At 36.0% G+C, this 19,386-nt stretch overlaps 1 protein-coding gene across 1 annotated transcript in view; it reads left to right on the plus strand.

Moving 5' to 3' along the window:
* Positions 1-18,463, plus strand: part of PKNOX1 (PBX/knotted 1 homeobox 1) — a 195,615-nt gene extending 177,152 nt beyond the window's left edge. The window contains exon 12 of the mRNA XM_036744889.1: positions 15,068-18,463. Coding sequence (XP_036600784.1) covers positions 15,068-15,279 — 212 coding nt within the window. The 3' untranslated portion in view covers positions 15,280-18,463. The remainder of the gene's footprint in view (positions 1-15,067) is intronic.
* Positions 18,464-19,386: the final 923 nt, after the last annotated feature.

Here is a 19,386-nt window from a genome sequence, read left to right on the forward strand (position 1 = left end):
CTAGGTCATTCCTAGTAGATCATCATATAATATTGCTGTTAGTGTGTACAATGTTCTTTTGGTTCTGCTCATTTCACTTTGTATCATGGAAATCTTTCCATGTTTTTTCTGAGAGCATACTTGCTCATCATTTCTTAAAGCACAATAGTATTCCATCACAATCATATACAACTTGTTCAGCCACTCTCCAATTGATGGACATTCCCCTCAATTTCCAGTTCTTTGCCACTACTAAAAGAGCTGTTATAAATATTTTTGTACACATAGGTCTTTTTGCATTTTGTTTTTTATCTCTTTGTGATACAGATCTAGTAATGGTATTGCTTGGTCAAAAGGTGTGCATGGTTTTTATAGCCCTTTGGGCATAGTTCTAAATTATTCTCCAGAATGGTTGAATCAGTATACAACTTCACCAATAGTACATTAATGTTTTAATTTTCCTGTATCCTCCCAGCATTTGTCATTTTCCTTTTCTGTCTTATTAACCAATCTGACAGGTGTGAGGTAGTAGCTTGGAGTTGTTTTAATTTGTATTTCTCTCTTCAATAGTGATTTAGAGCATTTTTTTCATATGACTATAGATAGCTTTGATTACTTTTTCTGAAAACTGCCTGTTCATATCCTTTGACCATTTATCAGTTGAGGAATGGCTCTTATTTTTATGAATTTGATTCAGTTTTCTATGTGTTTGAGAAATGAAGTCTTTATCAAAGAAACTCACTATAAAAAATTTTTTCCACAGTAATGATTAGCAACTATGTATCTTCCTCCATCCTATTTTCCCCATTTATCCTATCTCTCTCCTTTCACACTATCTATTCTCAAGTGTTTTACTTCCGACTTTTACCTCCCCCAAACTGCTCTTCTTTCTATCAGCTTCCCCATCCCCTGCTCTGCCTGCTTCTGTTATTTCCTTCCCTTCTGTAATAGCAATTTAGATCTGAAGATCTTTCCCACCCATTAATAGGCCATGTGACCTGCTTACATCACAGGAAGTCTAAGTCACATGCGGTGAGAGGAGCTTGCTGAGAGGAAAAGGAAAGTGTGTCGCAGGAAATGCAGAGAGAGAGCAGTTAGAGCTGAGGGAGAGAGCAGACGTGTGCTGTGCTGTGCTGCGAGTGTGTTGGTGGGAAGGCCCCAGCAGGGGGCAGGAAGGTTATGGGATGGAGTGGTTCTCTGCTGTGATATTGTGTATTGAATTGTTTGCTGCTGTGGTGGATTGGGCTTATTGGTTTTGGGATCTCATTCTCTGGTGTCTGAATAAATGGTTTGCTTCCTCTGCCTTCTACGTGGAGAGTCTCATATTTTGTGATACAGAAACACATGGGCATTTTGACAACTATTGTCTGTATTGTAATTATTGCCTTGCTAATACACCTTCCTACTTTCCTTTATGGTAAACCTGAATGTGTATATTATTCCCTCTTTGAGCCAAGTCCAATGAAAGTAAGGTTCATGTGCTCCCCTCCCCACTTCAGCCATTTGCCCCTCCACTGTAAAATCTCTTTCAGGCCTTTTTTATGTCAGATACTTTATCCCATTCTACCTCTCCCTTTCCCCTTCTCCCAGTTCATTCATCTTTCTCAGCCCTTAATTTTGTTTTTTTAGATAATCATACCATCACGTTCAACTCATACCTCTGCTTTCTGTCTATGGATATTCCTTTTAACTGCCTTAATAATGAGAAAGTTTTTCGGAGGTATAAATATCATTTTCCCATGTAGGAATATAAACAGTTTAACCTTATTGAATCCCTCATGATTTCTCTTTCCTGTTTGCCTTTTTATGCTTCTTTTGCATCTTGTATTTGAAAGTCAGATTTTCTATTCAGCTCTGGTCTTTCCATCAGGAATGCTTGAAAGTCCTCTATTTCATTGAATGTCTATTTTTCCCCTCTGAAGGATTCTATTCAGTTTTGCTGTGGAGATGATTCTTGTTTGTAATCCTATCTCATTTATCATCTGGAATATCATATCCCAAGTCCCTCCAGTCCTTTAATGTAGAAGCTACTAAATGGTGTGTTATCCTGACCGTGGCTCCATGATATTGTTTCTTTTTGACTCCTTGCAATATTTCCTCCTTCGTCTAGGAGGTCTGAATTTAGCTATAATGTTCCTGGGAGTTCTCATTTTGGGATCTTTTTCAGGAAATGGTCAGTGGATTCTTTCCATTTCTATTTTACCCTCTGGTTCTAGAACATCAGGGCACTTTTCCTTGATCATTTCTTGAAAGGTGACATACAGGCTTTTCTTTTGATCATGACTTTCAGGTAGTTCAGTAATTCTTAAATTTTCTCTCTCACATCTATTTGTTTTTCCAGTGAGATATTTTATATTTTCTTCAATTTTTTCATTCTTTTGATTTTGTTTGATTGTTTCTTGATGACTCATAAAGTCATTAGCTTCCAATTACCCAGTTCTAACTTTTAAGGAATGATTTTCTTCAGTGAGCTTTTGTACCTCATTTTCTATTTGGCCAAGTCTACCTTTGAAGGAGTTCTTCTCTTCAGTGAATTTTTGCATATCTTTTTCCATTTGGCCAATTCCGCTTTTCAAGGCATTCTCTTCATTGGATTTTTGTGCCTCTTACTATTTGGCCTAGTTTCAGAGCAACTTTTAGTTGGTGTTTATCACTCTACTACCATGTATGCAATTGCTCCTGACTACAACGTTGAGGTCTTAATTTCTTACTTTTAAATATGAATACATATGTGAAGATCTTTATAAGTTTTAAGGTACTGCATAAGTGTTAGCTATTATTGTTTATGTATCTCTAGTTCCCAGTTGTTATATGAGATAGACTAGAGGCCTTTCACTATTCTGGTTGTCCTCCTCTGGACACCCTCCAGTTTATTAATTTCCTTTCTAAAGATGTACAAAGTCTATGCAAAGTAATTTCTGAAGGCAAGAGAACTGACAGCTGGAGGGTGAGGGGATCAGGATAAATTGCTTGTGGAAGGCAGAATTTGAGCTGACCTTGAAAGGAGGCCAGGGATTCCAAGAATTAGAGGTGACAAAGAAGCACATCCTAAGCATAGAGGACAATCCATGTAAATTCACAGAGATGGAATATGAAATGGAATGTACAAGAAAGATTAAGTAGGCCACTTTGTTTGGAGTGTGAAATGAGCCTGGAAAAGTAGATACAGATTGTGAATTGTGAAAGATTTTATAAGCCAAACAGAGGCTTTATTTATCCTAAATAAAAAGAGAGGGAGTCACTGAAGCTTTTTTTTAATATTTTATTTTATTTTTAAAATTAGTTTTTTTATTTTCAGTTCCAAATTCTGTCCTTCCCTCCTCTTCCTTTGAGAAGAGTGCAAAATAGAACCCATTGTAAATATGTATAGTCGTACAAAACAGATTTTCTACATTAGCCATGTTCCCCCAAAAAAGAAAGAAAGAAAAAAGAAGTAGAAGGAAATGTGCTCCAGTCTGTACTCTGAGCCCATCAGTTTTCCATCTGAATGTGGATAAGATGTCTCATCATGATTCTTTGAAATTGTGGTTGATCATTGTTTTGATAATAGTTACTAAGTCTTTCAAAGTAGATTTTCTTTAAAATTTTGCTCTTGCTGTATATATTGTTCTCCTGGTTCTGCTTACTTTATTCCTAATCAATTCAAACAAGTCTTCCCAGGTTTTTCTGAAACCATTTCCATCATTTCTTATAACACAGTAGCATTCTGTCACATTCACATGCCATAATTTGTTCAGCCATTCTCCGACTGATGATCATCCCCTCAGTTTCTTTTGGTTTTTTAGCACCATAAAAAGAGCTGCTATACTTTTTTTAAAAATTTGAGTCTTTTTCTTCTTTCTTTGATTTCTTTAGGATATAGGCCTAGTAGTAGTATCAGTTGGTCAAAGGGTATGTACAGTTAAATAGTTTTTGGTTATAGTTCCAAATGCCTTTCCAGACTGGTTGGATTATTTACAGCTCCACCAATTGCATTAGTATACTTATTTTCCTACATTCTCTCCAGCATTTGTCATTTTTCTTTTTTTTTGTCATCTTAGCCAATCTGATGGGTGTGAGATGGTACCTCAAAGTTGTCTTAATTTGCTTTTCTGTCATTATTAGTGATTTAAAGTATTTTTTTTTCTTATTGCTATTGATAGCTTAAATTTCTTCCTCTGAAATTGCCTAGTCATATCCTTTGATTATCAGTTGGGGAATGGCTCTTATTCTTGTAAATTTGACTTGGTTCCCTATATATATCTTAGAAATGAGACTTTTATCAGAGAAACTTGCTGCAAATTCTTTTCCCTAGTTCCTGGTTTTCGTCTAATTTTAGCTGCATTGCTTTTGTTTTGCAAAAACTTTTTTTTATGCAATCAGAATTATGCATTTTACCTCCTATGAACTGTCTTCTCATTGGTCATGACCTCTTCTCCTATCCATTATTCTAACAGGTAATCTCTTACATGCTCTACTAATTTGTTTATGGTAGTATCCTTTATGTTTAGATCATGTGCCATTTGGAGTTTATCTAGGTGTATGGTGTGAAATGTTGATCTATGCCTACTTTCTTCAAGACTACTTTGCAGTTTTCCCAGCCATTTTAGTCAAATAGTGAGTTCTTGCTCTAATAATTCAGATCCTTGGGTTTATCAGATGCTCAGTTACTGTGCTCATTTATTTCTATATTTCATGTGCCTAATCTATTCCATTGATCAGCCTTTCTTTTTCTTACCCAGTATCAGATTGCTTTGTTATTTTGACTTTATACTACAGTTTGAGATCTGGTACTGCTTGGCCCCCTTCCTTTCCATTTTTCTCAGTGGTTCCCTTCATATTCTTGACATTTTGTTCCTCCGGATGAATTTTGTTATTATTTTTCTAGCTCAATTAAGGTGGGGGTTTTTTTTGGTAATTTGATTGGAATAAGCACCACATGCTAGGTACTATTAAACTTAATTTATATTAGTAAATTAAATTTAGTAATATTGTCATTTTTGTTATATTGGCTTAGCCTACCCATGATCAATTAATATTTCCCTGACCATGTTGATCTGTCTTTATTTGTGTGAAGAGTTTTTGTAAGTATGTTCATATAATTCCTATATGTATGAGTCTTAGCAGGTAAACGCTGAAGTATTTTATACTGTCTATAGTTATGTTCAATGGAATCTCTTTCTGTGTCTTCCTGCTGCATTTTTATGATTACATACAGCAATGCTGATGAGTGGTGTGGGTTTGTTTTATTTCTTATAATTTTGTTGAAATTGTTCAATTCTGTCATTTAGTTTTTTTAGGTGACTCTCTAGGGTTTTCTAAGTAAACCGTCATATCATCTGCGAAAAGTGATAGTTTTGTTTCCTCATTACATATGTTTATTTCAACAATTTCTTTTTCTTGTCTTATTGCTGTAGACAGCATTTCTAGTATTGATAATAGACACTCTTGCTTGTCTCTTTATTGTGTTGGTAAGGCTTCTAGCTTGTCCCCATTACAAATAATACTTGTGGTTGGTTTAAGATAGATATTACTTATCACTTTAAGGAAAACTACACTTATTCCTGTAAATTCTAGTGTTTTTAATAGAAATGGGTATTGTGTTTTGTTAAAACTTTTTTCTGCATCTGTTGAAATAATCGTGATTTTTCTTGTTTCTGCTGTTAATATGGTCAATTATGCTTATAGTTTTCCTACATTCCTTGTATAAATCCAGCCTGTTCATAGTCTGTGATCTTTGTGATAAGTTGCTAAAATCTCCTAACTAGTATTTTATTTAAAATTTTTGCATCAATATTCAACAGACTGAAATTGTTTATAGTTTATGGGTCTGTAGTTTTTCTTTTTCTATTTGGACTCTCCCTGGTTTAGGTATCAAGACCATATTTGTATCACAGAAGGAATTTGGTAGGACTCCTTTGCCTACTTTTCCATACAGTTTGTATAGTATTAGAATTAATTGTTCTTTAAATATTTAGTAGAATTCACTTCTAAATCCATCTGTTCCTGAGTTCTTTTTCTTAGGGAGTTCATTTATTGCTTGTTCAATTTTCTTTTCCAAAGAAAGGGTTAATTTAAATATTCTATACCCTGTTCTATTAATCTGCACAATGTATATATTTTTGGTTTGTTTTTGGAGTGGGGAAGGCAGGGCAATTGGAGTTAAGTGACTTGCCCAGGGTCACACAGCTAGTAAGTGTGTCAAGTGTCTGAGGCCGGATTTGAACGCAGGTCCTCCTGACTCCAGGGTCAGTGCTCTCTTCACTGCACCACCTAACTGCCCCACAATTTATATTTTTATAAATATTCATCCATATTGTCATATTTTTTGATATACAGTTAGAAAAAATAGCCCCAAATCATGTTTTTATTTAATTTTCATTGGTTGTGAATACACAATTTTCACTTTTGATACTGATAATTTGGTTTTCCTCTTTTTTAAATCAAATTAGCCAATGAGTTATCTGTTTAATTGCTTTTTTAAGAAAACAGCTCCTACTTTATTAGTCCAGTGGTTTTTTTTTTTACTTTGAATTTTGCTAATCTCTTCTTGGATTTTCAGGATTTCTTTTTTGGTGTTCATTTAGAGGTTTTCAGCTTGTTAGTTTTCCAGTCTTTTTTAGTTACATACTCTATTTATAGATCTACTCTTTCTCTCTCTAAATTTTCCCCTACATACTGCTTTAGTTGCATCTCCCAAATTTTGGTATGTTGTCTCATTATTGTCATTATCTAAATTTAAGGAAATTATTGATTATTTCTATGATTTGTTCTTTTTGCCACCCATTCTTTAGGATAAACTTATTTACTTTCAAATTAATTTCTCATAAGTGTTGTAAAGACCCTTTATTGAATATACTTTTTATTGCATTGTGGTCAGAAAAAGATGAATTTTAATAGTTCTTCTTTTTTACATTTGTTTCTGAGGTTTTATGTTATAGTATATGATCAGTTTTTGTGAAGGTACCATACATAGAAGGTATATAAGTATATATAGTAGGTATACCATGGGTATACCTTAAACCATGGGTCATGAACCCAGATAGGGTTCAACCCACAGTTTAAGAAGTGCTCAAAGGGTCATGAGTGGAAAAAGTTTAAGAAGCCTATTATATCTAACTTTTCAAAAATTCCATTCAGGTCCTTAACTTCTTTCTGTTTATGGTTAGATTTCTCTAGGTTTGAGAGGGATCAGTTGAGGTTACCTGCTGTTATAGTTTTACTACTCATTTGCTCCTATAACTCCTTTAACTTTTCCTTTAAGAATTTAGATGTTATGCCATTTAATGCATATATTTCAGAATTGATTTTGATTCATTGCTTATGGTCTTTTAGCAAAATGTAAGTTCCTAGTTTATTTCTTTTAATTGTCTATTTTTTATTTTGCTTTGTCTGAGATTGCCACCCCTGCTTTTTTTTTTTTTTTTACTTCAGCTGAAGCACAATAGATTCTGCTGCAGCCCCTTATTTTAAATCTACATATATCTTTCTATTTCAAGTGTATTTCTTATAAACAACATATTGTTAGGTTCTGGTTTCTAATCCATTCTACTATCTTTTTCTGTTTTATGGGCAAGTTCGTCCCATTCACATTCGCAAGTATAGTTGCCATGTATTTCTCTCCATCATATTCTTTTTTTTTTTATTTTAAATTTCTTTATTTATTTTTAGTTTACCATACACGGTTCTACATAGTTTTGAGTTCCGGATTTTCTCCCCTCCCTCTCCCCTCCCTCCCCAAGACGGCATGGAATCTCATATAACTGTCATGTATAACTTTGCATTGAATTAATTTATGCGCTAGTCAATTTGTGGAGAAGAATTTTGACCAATGGAATGAATCATGAGAAAGAAGAAACAGAACCAAAAAATAAAAAACAACCCAAAAACAAAAACAAGAGAGAAGCAAAAAAGGCGAGCATGTAGTGCGCCTTGATCTGTATTCAAACTTCACAGTTCTTTCTCTGGATTCCATCATATTCTTATACTTTTTCTTGTCATTTTTATCCTCTCTTCTTTAAGAGTCTTTTTTACTTATGACCACTTCCTCTCTGAATTTACCCTCCCTCTTGTTCCCCACCTCTTTCCTTCCTACTCCGCTGCTGAGTAAGATGAGCTTCTGAACTCAATTATGGGTGTATATTTATTCTTCTTTCCTTGCACCTGGTCAGATGAGAGTGAGGTTTAAGTGTTGCCCAGTCTTCCCCTTCACTGTCATCTCCATTATATAACCCCTTCTTTGCACACCCCAAGTATATAAGCCAATTTTCCCCCTTCTTCTTCTCTCTTTCTTCCTTTCCCAATGTTTATTTGTTCCCTAACTTTCCTTTGTTATTTTGAGATCATCCAGACATAATAGAAACACACCAAGGTGATCTAATTAAATTTCCCCTGGGGATGATAAAGTTCCAAGGGGTTACTCCCTATATAAGAATATCAGTTTAGTCCCTTGTGATTTTTCATTCATGTTTCCTTTTTATGCATATCTTAAGTTCTGTATTTGAATGTCATATTTTATATTTAATTATAACTTCTTGATTATCTCCCTCTGTTGATTATCTCCTGTATATACAGGATAAATTGGGGATAATCAACAGAGGGAAGGCACTAGCATGAAGAGGGATTGCAAAAAGTTTCTTATAAAACACAGGATTTTGACTGAGTCTTGAAGAAAGCCAGAGTAGCCAGAAGGTGGAATCGAGCAAGAAGACAGTTCCAAGCATATGAGACTGACAGTGAAAATGGGTGGTGTCAGGAGATAGAGTATATTATCTATGGAATAGTAAGGGACCAGTGTTTGCTACATCACAGAGAATGTTGGTAGGGAGTTAGGTGTAAGAAGAATGGAAATATAGGAGGGAGCCAGGTTATAAAGGGTTTTGAAAGCCACACAGAGGATTTTATATTTGATCTTAGAGGTGATAGGGAGCCAGTAGAGATTATTTTTTTCTTTTAGTATATTATTCTTTCCCAATTACATGTAAAAACAATTTTTAATATTAATTTTTTAAAATTTTGCATTTCAAATTCTCTTCCTCATGCTTTCCTTGCCCCCTCTTTGAGAAGGCAAGCAATTTGATATAGGTTGCATGTGTGCAGTCATGCAAAACATTTCCATATTGGTTGTGGTTATGAAAGAAAATACATACCAGAACAAGGAAGAAAAATAAAGTTTTAGAAAGGACCTTTCAATCTGCATTCAGCCTCAATCAATTCTTTCTCTGGAGGTAGATAGCATTTTATATAACAATAATATTAATTAACATTAATATTAATAACAATATTGCTGTTACTGTATACAGTATTCTCCTCGTTCTTCTAATTTCACTTTGCATCAGTTCACGTAAGTCTTTTCTGCGAGCATCCTGCTCATCATTTCTTATAGCACAATTGTATTCCATTACAATCATACACTACAACTTGTTTAGCCATTCCCCAATTGATGGGCATCCCTTCAGTTTCCAATTCTTTGCCATCACAAAAAGAGCTGCTGTAAGTATTTTTGTAGATACAGGTCTTTTTTCTTTTTCTTTTTTATCTTTTTGAGATACAAACCTAGTAGTGGTATTGCAGAGTCAAATGGTATGCATGGTTTTATTGCTGTTTGGGTGTAGTTCCAAATTTTTCTCCAGAATGGTTGAACCAGTTCACAGCTCTACTAACAGTACATTAGGGCCTCAATTTTCCCACATCCCCTCCAACATTTATCATTTTCCTTTTCTGTCATATTAGCCAGTCTGATAGGTATGTGGCCACTGGAGCTTATTGAATAGGTGGGTGATGTGGTTAGACCTGTACTTTAGGAAGAACATTTTGACCTCTGAGTGGGGGATGGACTAGAGTAGGGAGAGACTTGAGGCAGGGAAACCAACTAGGATATTATTGCATCTAGTCATGAGATGATGGATGATGTGATGGTGATGATGATCAGGGTGGTGACAGTGTCAGAGGAGAGAAAGGGGCATATACAAGACATGTTACGAAGGTAAAATCTACAGATTGCTACAGTTTGGATCAGGGAGGAGGGTGGTGAGAGAGAGTCACCAAAATTGTGATCCTGGATGACTGGGAGGGTAGTGGTGTACTCAACAGTAATAGGACAGTAAGAAAGAAAGGGTTAGGTTTTGGAAATGCTGCATTTAGGAGGTCTACAGGACACTCAGTTCAAGATGTCCAACAAGTAGCTGGAAATGTGAGTATGAAGGTTAGGAGAGAGGTTTGTTTCCATTCAGCCATTTCAGTTGTGTCTGACTCTTCATGATTCCATTTGGGTCATTTTCTTGGCAAAGATACTGGAGTGGTTTGCCATTTCCTTCTCCCTCTCATTTTACAGTTGAGGCAACTGAGGCAAACAGGGTTAAATGACTTGCCCAGGGTCACAAGGCTAGTAAGTATCTGAGGCTATATCTGAATTCAGGCCTTCCCTGACTCCAGGCACAGCACTCCATCCACTGTACCACCTAGCTGTCCCAGGAGAGGGGTTGGGGCTGGATAAATAGATCTGAGAATCATCTAAATAGAGGTGGTAATTGAATCCATTGGAGCTGAGGAGATCACCATGCAAATCTGTATAGAGGGAAAATAAAATAGGACCTGAGCAGAACCCTAGGGACACTCCCATAATTAGTATTTCTGGATGAGACTAGCAAAGAGCACTGGGAAAGAGCAGTCAGACAAATAGGAGAAGAACCAGAGGAAGGATTGTCACAAAAACCTAGAGAGAAGAGAGTATCAAGAAGAGGAGGGCGATCATAGCACCAAAGGCTACAGAGAAGTCAGGAAAGATGAAGACAGAGAAAAGACTGTTGTATTTGGCAGTGAAGAGACCATTGCTAACTTTGAGGTGGGAATAGAGTGAGAGGAAAGGAAGTTGGGGGGCTGATTATAGACGGCCTTCTCAAGGAGTTTAGCCACAAACAAAGGAGGAGAGATATGGAAAATAGCTAATGGGAGTGGATGGAATGAGCCATAACAATAAGAAAAACCAGAAACCAAGGGAAATATTTAAATATGAAAAAAACCAACAGGTGAGGGAAGGAGATCATTACAGTGGTCCAGCTAAGCGATGAGGAGGACTTCATCTGGGGCAGGGCAGGGAAGGAGATTATTTAAGGCTATTACAGTGGTCCAGCTAAGGGATGATAAGGACTTCATCTGGGGGGTGGTCCTGTGATTGGAGAGAAGATGGGCTCAGGATACATCATGTAGGTAGAATCCACAAACCTTGGAACGTTGGACATGAGGTAAAGGGAAGGATCAAGGATAATTCTGAAGTCGTGAATCCAGGGGATAGTGACCATATTGGTCTCCTTAGCAAAAACAGAAAAGTAAGGAAGAGGGGAGGTTTTAGGGGAAAAGGAAAGTTAAGGGTTTTTTAGACATGTTGTGTTTGAGATGCCTAATATCCTGTTGGAAGTGGCCAGTGGACACTTTGAAATACAGTTGAGGAGAAAAACTGGAACTGGAGATGTAGATCTAGAATTCATCTCTGTAGTATTCAACCTGGGGAGCTGATGCCATCACCTCAAGTGATAGCTCAGAGGAGAACGGTAGCCACTGACATAGTGAACAGAGCCCAGGATTTGGGGTCAAGAAGACATTAATTTGAATCCTTCCCCAGACATTTCATGGGCAAGTCACTTTCTCTATGCCTCAGTTTCTTCATCTGTAAGCACCTGCCTTACAGGGTTGCTATGAGAATCAAATGTGTTAACATATATAAAGCACTTTTCAAATGTTAAAGCACTAAATAAACGCTAGCTGTAATTCAGGAGTGAAAAGAATAGGACTCAGAAGTGAACATTGTGGGATGCCACATAATAAACAGTAGAAAGAGAATGATGATGCAGCCCAAGATACTAAGAAGGAAAATATAGACAGAAGAGAGGAAAACTTGAAGATGGTAGCGTCAAGTAAACCCAGGGAGTATTTGGGAAGTGGGGATGGTTGATAGTGCCAAATGCTGCAGATGGGTCAAGAATAAAGATTGAGAAAAGACCATTGAATTTTGCAATTAATAGGTCACTGGTTAATTAATTAATTGGTTGATTAATAGGTCATCTTGGAGAAGCCATGCCTCCCTTTGTCCATCCTAAATTTCTGTCAGCTTTTTTGGCTACTACAGTACACTGCTGGCTCATAATAAACTCGCAGTCTGCTAAAACCTCCAGTTCTTTTTCAGATAAACAGCTGTCTAACCGAGCCTCCACCATTTTGAATTTGTGAAGCTGATTTTAGGAATCTGTGTGTAAGATTTAATATTTATTGTTACTAAATTTCATCTTACTATTGTTGGCCCAATGTTTTAACCTATCAAGATCATTTTAGGGCCTGATTCTGTATCAGCCATTGTGTTACCAATTCCTCCCAGCTTTTTGCCATCTGAAGCTATAATGAACATAGAATTTATGCATTTATCTAAGTCATTGATAAAAATGTTGGCACACACAGGGCCAAGTACAGGTCCCTGGATCTCTCCACTGGGTGCTTCCTTCTACGTTGACATTGAACCATTAGTGATGAATTGCCAGTCATTCCACTAGATCCAAAGCCTTCCAGCTGTGCCGTCATCTAACTTTCATGTTTCCATTTTTTGCACAAGGTGAAGGAGCTAGTGATCAGAGACATGGGGGTGAGATTCTGCTATGCTTTTACCATACCACTTGACTGAAATCTAGGTGCACTTTCTCTTTAGCATTCCCCTGATCTACAAGTTTTGTAACCTCATTTAAAAAAAGAAAGAAAAGGAAATGAGGTGACTTTGTTTTGCTGAAGCTGTGCAAGCTTTTTATTGCCATTACTTCTGGGTTCTTAACCACCTTTTAATAATGTACTCTAGAATTCTACCAGAAATCAACTCACTGGCTTTTAGCATCTACTTTTTTTTTTTTTTAGTTTTGACAATAATTGCCTCTCTCCAGTCCTGTGATATCTGTCCCTTTCTCCAGGATTTTTCAGGTGTTACTAACAATGGCTCCACAGTCACATTTTAAGTTATTCCCGTTTACCTGGGCCAGATAACCTGAATTTATCAAGAGGAGCCAGGTCCTTACCATTACCCTTTCTCATCTTGGAAATTATCTCCTTCCCTCATGACTATTTTTTCTTTTACCCTTTCCAGGCAAAGATCCTTCTCTCTGGCTGAGAAAACCAGCAAAATAAGGGTTGAGCAGCTCAGTCTTCCCTCGACTCCAGTTACCATGGAGCAGCAGTCCTTTCTATTCTTGGATTATCTTTTCTTACTCTTTGCTGTCCTTAGCTTTCCTCAACAAATTTAGCTCATTCTCAGCTTAAACCCTAATTCCTAATATTATTCTTACATTAACTTCCCTTGCATCTATTTTCTTTATATATCTTTTTAAAAATTTTAAGTCGGCTGATGAGTTATTTGAAAAGTCTCTTCCAACAACTCTCGTTTTTCTCATCAGAATCGCTTCTCTCTGTGCCTCTTGCAAAAACCTTTCCTGATTCCTCTAGTTTTTTGTATTCTCTCCCCTATGAAATCATCATGGGCATTCTTGTTTGCACATTCCCCCTTGGCTGAGTGTTCTTGAGGGTAGACTTTTCTCAGTTTGTTTGTATCCCCAGTGCGTAGCATACTGCAATAGTAGATATTTAATATCTTTTCGTTGAATAAGGAATATTGGCAACAAAACATTAACATAAAAGGAGGCAGAGCCGATCATATGTTGATTAAAGGATAGCATATAGATATGCTAAATGCCACTAGTACAAAACCCTAGAAGAAGGCCAATCCTCTATGAAAGATCTATGGAAGAAAGTAGACAAGAATCACAGAGGGTAAGGAGGACGTGAATAGATTACAGTTTGTACCGGTGAAGGGCAAACTCACAGCAGTAAGATTGTGATTCTTTAGGGGAAGCAGCAGTGGTTTAAAAAAAAAAGGGGGTTCTGGACTTAGAATCAGAAGAGACCTGATTTTGAATTTAGCTAGCTACTTAAACGTGCAAATAATTTTATTTCAGCGAGCCTCAGCTTTTGTTGTTGTTAAGTTGCTCAGTAGCGTGTGACCCCTCGTGACCTCACAGACCATAGCACACCAGGCCCTTCATTCTTCCACTGTCTGTCCAGATTCATGCTCACTGTCTCCATGACACTAACCATCTCATCCTCTGCTGTTTTCTTTTCCTTTTGCCTTCAATTTATCCCAACATCGGGGTCTTTTCCGATGAATCCTCTCTTCTCATTACGTAGCCAAAGTATTTAACCTTCAGCTTCAGTATCTGTCCTTCCAATAAATAGTCTGAATTAATTTCTTTAAGTGTTGAGTAATTTTATCTCCTTGTTGTCCAAGGGACTCTCCAGCACCACAGTTTGGAAGCGTCAGTTGTGTGGCGCTCAGCTCTCCTTATAATCCAACTCTCATGGCCATACATTGCTGCTGGAAGAACCATCGCTTTGACTATACGGACCTTTGTTAGCAAGGCCATGTCTCTGCTTTTTAGTGTGCTGTCCAGACTGGCCATAGCTTTCCTTCCAGGAAGCGAGGGACTTTTAGTTTCATGGCTGCAGTTGCCGTCTGCAGTGATCTTTGAGCCCAAGGATATAAAATCTGACGCTGCTTCCATTCCTTCCGTTTCTCTGTTTGCCAGGAAGTGATGGGACCAGTTGCCAAGATCTTGTTTTTTTTTTTTTTATGTTAAGTTTCAAACTAGCCTTTACACTCTCCTCTCTCACCCTCAACTTCCTCACTTGTAAAATGGAGATAAAATTTTTTGTACTTTCCTTAAGGGTTGTTGTGAGGCTCAAATGAGATCATGTAGGTAAAGCATTATGTAAACCTTAGAGCGTGATATTATTATTATAACTATTCCTTGATTTTTCTCCTCGAAAAAGGCTATCTTCCCTATTTCCTGGATCCCTATGGAAGGAACCTGCCTTCTTCAGAGAGCATGCCAGAACGAACATAATCCAAGACTCCATTTCAGTAGTTTCATGTGTGTTTACACACGTGCATATTCATACAGAATGTTTTATTCAAATTAATAAGAAATTTTACACTGGTATACTGTATTCTTATTTATACTAAAGTTCCATAGTTTGTTGTACTAATCTTAAAATAAATGTTAAATGTGAATTTATCCCCCAGGAGCTGTTGTGACCATTACTGCACCAGTTAATATGAATGTGGACAGCCTCCAATCTCTGTCATCTGATGGTGCTACATTAGCAGTGCAGCAAGTCATGATGGGAGGGCAGAGTGAGGATGAATCTGTGGATAGCACTGAAGACGACGGAGGAGAACTCACAGCAACAAATATCAGTGGCCTGGTATTGGATAACAGTGATTCTCTGCAGTAGGAAGCAAGAGAATGTACCCATAGTTAGGAAAAAAAAAATGGACTTCACTGACTTTTTATAGTTTGCACAGCAAACATTTTACACAAGTTTTATTTCTAATGTTTTATATGTAGATATAGAAGGGTGCACTTTTTGTATTTCATAGTAAGCTTAAACAGTCTTTGCAGGTACAGCAACTTCTTTCAAATGTGTGTGTGGTTTTTTTTTTGTTTGTTTTGGGGGTTTTTGAATTTTTCTTTAAAGGTTTAACTCTAATATAATGAATGACAAACATCCCTTGAGTCCCTTTATTATATCAATGGAAAGTGCTACCATTTTCTAAAGAATTATGCTGTTTTAATTTTTCTTTGTACTTTAAAAGCAGATTCTCAGTGGGCTAATTTAAATCTATAGCCAGTGAAATTGGGTTATTATATTAGGCCCATCTATTTAGAAGAAGCTTTTGCACCTTAAAACTGCCAGTATGAGGTGAACAGCAACACACCAATAGAAAAGAAGTACAATTAAGTTGTGATTATATGGCATTTTTAAATAAGCTTAATTTCTCTCATTCAGTGAGCCTGTTTCATTTGTTATTTTGCAAAAAAGAAAAAACCTCCTATTTTTACTTTGCTGGAATTACTGGATAAAAACTATTTTTATAAATTGATTACTAATTGGGATTATGATTATATTGAACATAATTTCTAGAGAACAATACATATTTAGTATTTCAAAATGGAAGTTTCTAAAATGACCAAATTTAATGAACATGCTGAAAGTTAGTATTCCATGGTTCTCAGAATATATCTTAGATCTATCCCAGAATAAGAATTTACATTTAGTAATGAAGTAAGAAACAGCAGCTATTTAATGAAATTTTTAATATCTTCAAATACTAGTTTGTATGTTATGGCCAGATTCATTTCACACTTGATCCAAACTTTATATCTAAAGGTATTTGCCAAATATATATATTTAAGTAAGTTAAGCAAAAATGGTACCCAGTAATAGATCTTAAACAACTCAGTGTCCATATTTTTTCTCATTTAAATATTTTTATTAGTTTTCTACCACATTAACCATGTTGTTTCTTTGGAGTTTAAAAAAACACAGTGCTGTGTAAAATATGTGACATTCTCTTCAGATAGTTCAGGACACTAGGATAGATAGCAAACAGCCTCCTGCAAGTGATTTTAAAATATTCATGAACCAGTGATAAAAATTAGTTTCATTGTAATTATGGTTTGATTACATATTTTTCTTCCAGTCATCTTTGCTCTTTGGTGGTTGTTCATGTGCAATTGTTTGGTTTTGATCCTGAAAGTCAGTATTTCTTCATTATATACTGTTTTAAGCATGACTTCTAGATACTGTCATCTATTTTGAAGTCTAAAAATAATTTTCCCCTCTTGATCTTGGTAACGTGGATTTGGAATATTAGAGGTTTTGACTTCTGAGTTGACATATAAGTAGTGAAAAGAAAAAAAAAAACATGCTTATTCTTTTTTCTTCCAACAGACCAACTCATTTCATAGTGTAGAAAGATGTTCTTTAAATGATTTCCAACCAAAATCAACTTAATTTGTTTACATGAGATAGTTATATAGTTTGGATATTATCAGTTCTTGAGATGCAACTGCAGCCAATTGGTCGTTGAATTAAGATTATAATGAATTACTTTTTTATGAAGATTTGTTTTTCTGGCACCATTTCCCCCCAATAGATACTAAATTTATAAATTAGTCTTCATTAAGTTGCTACATACTTTTACCCTCCTAAAGACAATTGTTTGTTTTAAAGACTATTTCAAAAACCAACTTAAAAATTATTTAGCTACTCAATTTAGCAAGGAAAGAAATACACTTTTTAAAAGCAGGGATTATTTTCTTGTTAATTTTATTAAGATAATTAAGCACAGGTATGACTAAAAACTCATTTCTCATTGTCAACTTGACCTTAACTTGCCTAGGTTATTTTTTTTAACCAGAAACTGCAGAAACTATTTCTTCCCTTTTAAAGATATTCCTAGTATTCTTTACCACTTTTTGGTTCAGATGAACAGTTTTGAACACTTGCTTTTTTAAATTATTCCAGGAATTTGGAAATCATGTTAAATTTAATAGATGCATTAGATTGTTAGTTAAGGATGCTTTGTGCTTTATTGGAATGCTGAACTACAGTAGCTTGGAGAATATAAAGTTATTTTCATTTTGCAAATTGAGAATCAGAGTTCCATAAATTTTAGTGATTTGAATAGTGATTCAGGCTAAGTGAATTATATGGGTTTTTTTTTTCCTTTGCATTTTTTTAAATGTTTGAAATTATTTCCCTTCAAACCAAGATCCTTAATTACCACCTTAAAAGAACAGGCAAAAGGTAAATTTAGGTTTTGAGGGGCCATGCCATAAGAAACCTTAAATCATCTCCACTAATATGCTTTATAAACATACTTGTTTTTCACGGTAAGCCGTGTTTTGTTTTTCCCTCAGTACTTCATCAGTCAGTATCGTCCATGCCACGTATCTAGGAGAATCTATGAGATGTGCTTTTCAAATGAACAAATCGAATCCCAAAGTCTGTTCTGCTTGAATTCTTTACCTTAGGAGGATCTTCCAAATGTGTTTTAAAGTCTGACTTCTTGAATTTTGCTGTCGATGTTGTTGTCACCGTCGTTCCCTCATAGATCACATAAGTTAGGTCGGCTTTGCCGAACCCAAATAAAACTCCTAACTGCTGGACTTGCTAAATGGCTTCGGTGTTTTGGGGATTTTTCCCCAGGTGGTGAAATATATTCCTCCTTTTATCCAGTATGTGAAATAAACTGGGAAAGAGCACAAGTATGCTGTTTAGACAGACTACCAAACAAATATTTGTTAGTAACCTGTTGTGTGAAAGCATACAGCATTCTTTCTTATGAATCAGTTCCTTGTACTCTATTAAATGATCTTTGTTTCTAAACTGTGTGAGAAAGTAATAGGGCACTTTTTCTTTTTACACAGATTTAGGCCTATCATCCAATCTTTTGTCCATATAGAGGGCTGTCTCTGGCAGATAGTGACAAAAATATTCCAGCAGTCCTTCTTTGTTTTAAATATATTTGGTCTATGAAACTGACAATCTTTAAAATGTGAATACTGTAACATTAAGTTTTTCTTGGATTGTTGTCTTTAAAAAGGATTTTTTGTGAAGCAACTGATTTATCAAAGAAAATAATTAAAAATAGAAACATGCTCTGTGGATGATGTATTATTACATGGGAAACATCTCTCTGGAAAAACACATTTCCTATTTTAAGTAAAGTATTCAATTATTTTAGAACTCAGTTCCTTGACATTTAGGATTTTAACATAATCCCTGCACATAACAAAAATTAATGTATCACTGGGAATGTTGGGCTCAAATTGCAGAACTGCAGAATCTCAAAGCTGGAAAGGAACTCAGATTCCATCAAATCTAAACTGCATTTGAACAAGAATCCTGTCTACAAAATGTGCAACGAGTAGTCATCTGTTTTTGTATTAAGACTTTCCACTAAGGGGAAATCCACTGCCTCTTGAAGGTACACTTTTGGATAATCCTCATTGCTAGAAATTTTTTCCTTACATCAAGATATAATTTGTATCTGTAACTTTCACCCATTGCTCTTGGTTCTGCCCTCTGGGACCAAAGAGAACAAGTCTCGTCTCTCATTCTTCCTTTAGAGATGGTCCTTCAACTACTGGAAGGCTATCTTGTCTCCCCTAAGTCTTCTCTGCTCCAAGTTAAAAATCTCCACTTCTTCCACAGCTCCTCATAGGGCATGATCTTAGGACCCTTTGCTTATCCTAATTGCCCTTCTTTAGGACACTGCAGTTTATTGAAGTCCTTCCCAAAATGTAGTGCCAAGAATTGAAAACTGTAAATTATAGTGATACTACCTATCTCCAACTCTCATATTTCAGAGGTCAGTAGGGGAAAGGGGAAATGTTTCAGAAAGGAAAGGGAAAACTTGTTTTTGAAAAAGTTTTGAAAAAACTTGAGAATAGAGACCAGGATCAGGTCTAGACTGGCAATTTCATCGGCATGGGAAACTCAGGCAAGGAAAATTCCTCTACCAATGCAGGTTGGCATCTTTGCAACTTACAG

The sequence above is a fragment of the Trichosurus vulpecula genome, chromosome 2, assembly GCF_011100635.1.
Source record: "Trichosurus vulpecula isolate mTriVul1 chromosome 2, mTriVul1.pri, whole genome shotgun sequence".
NCBI lineage: Eukaryota > Metazoa > Chordata > Mammalia > Diprotodontia > Phalangeridae > Trichosurus > Trichosurus vulpecula.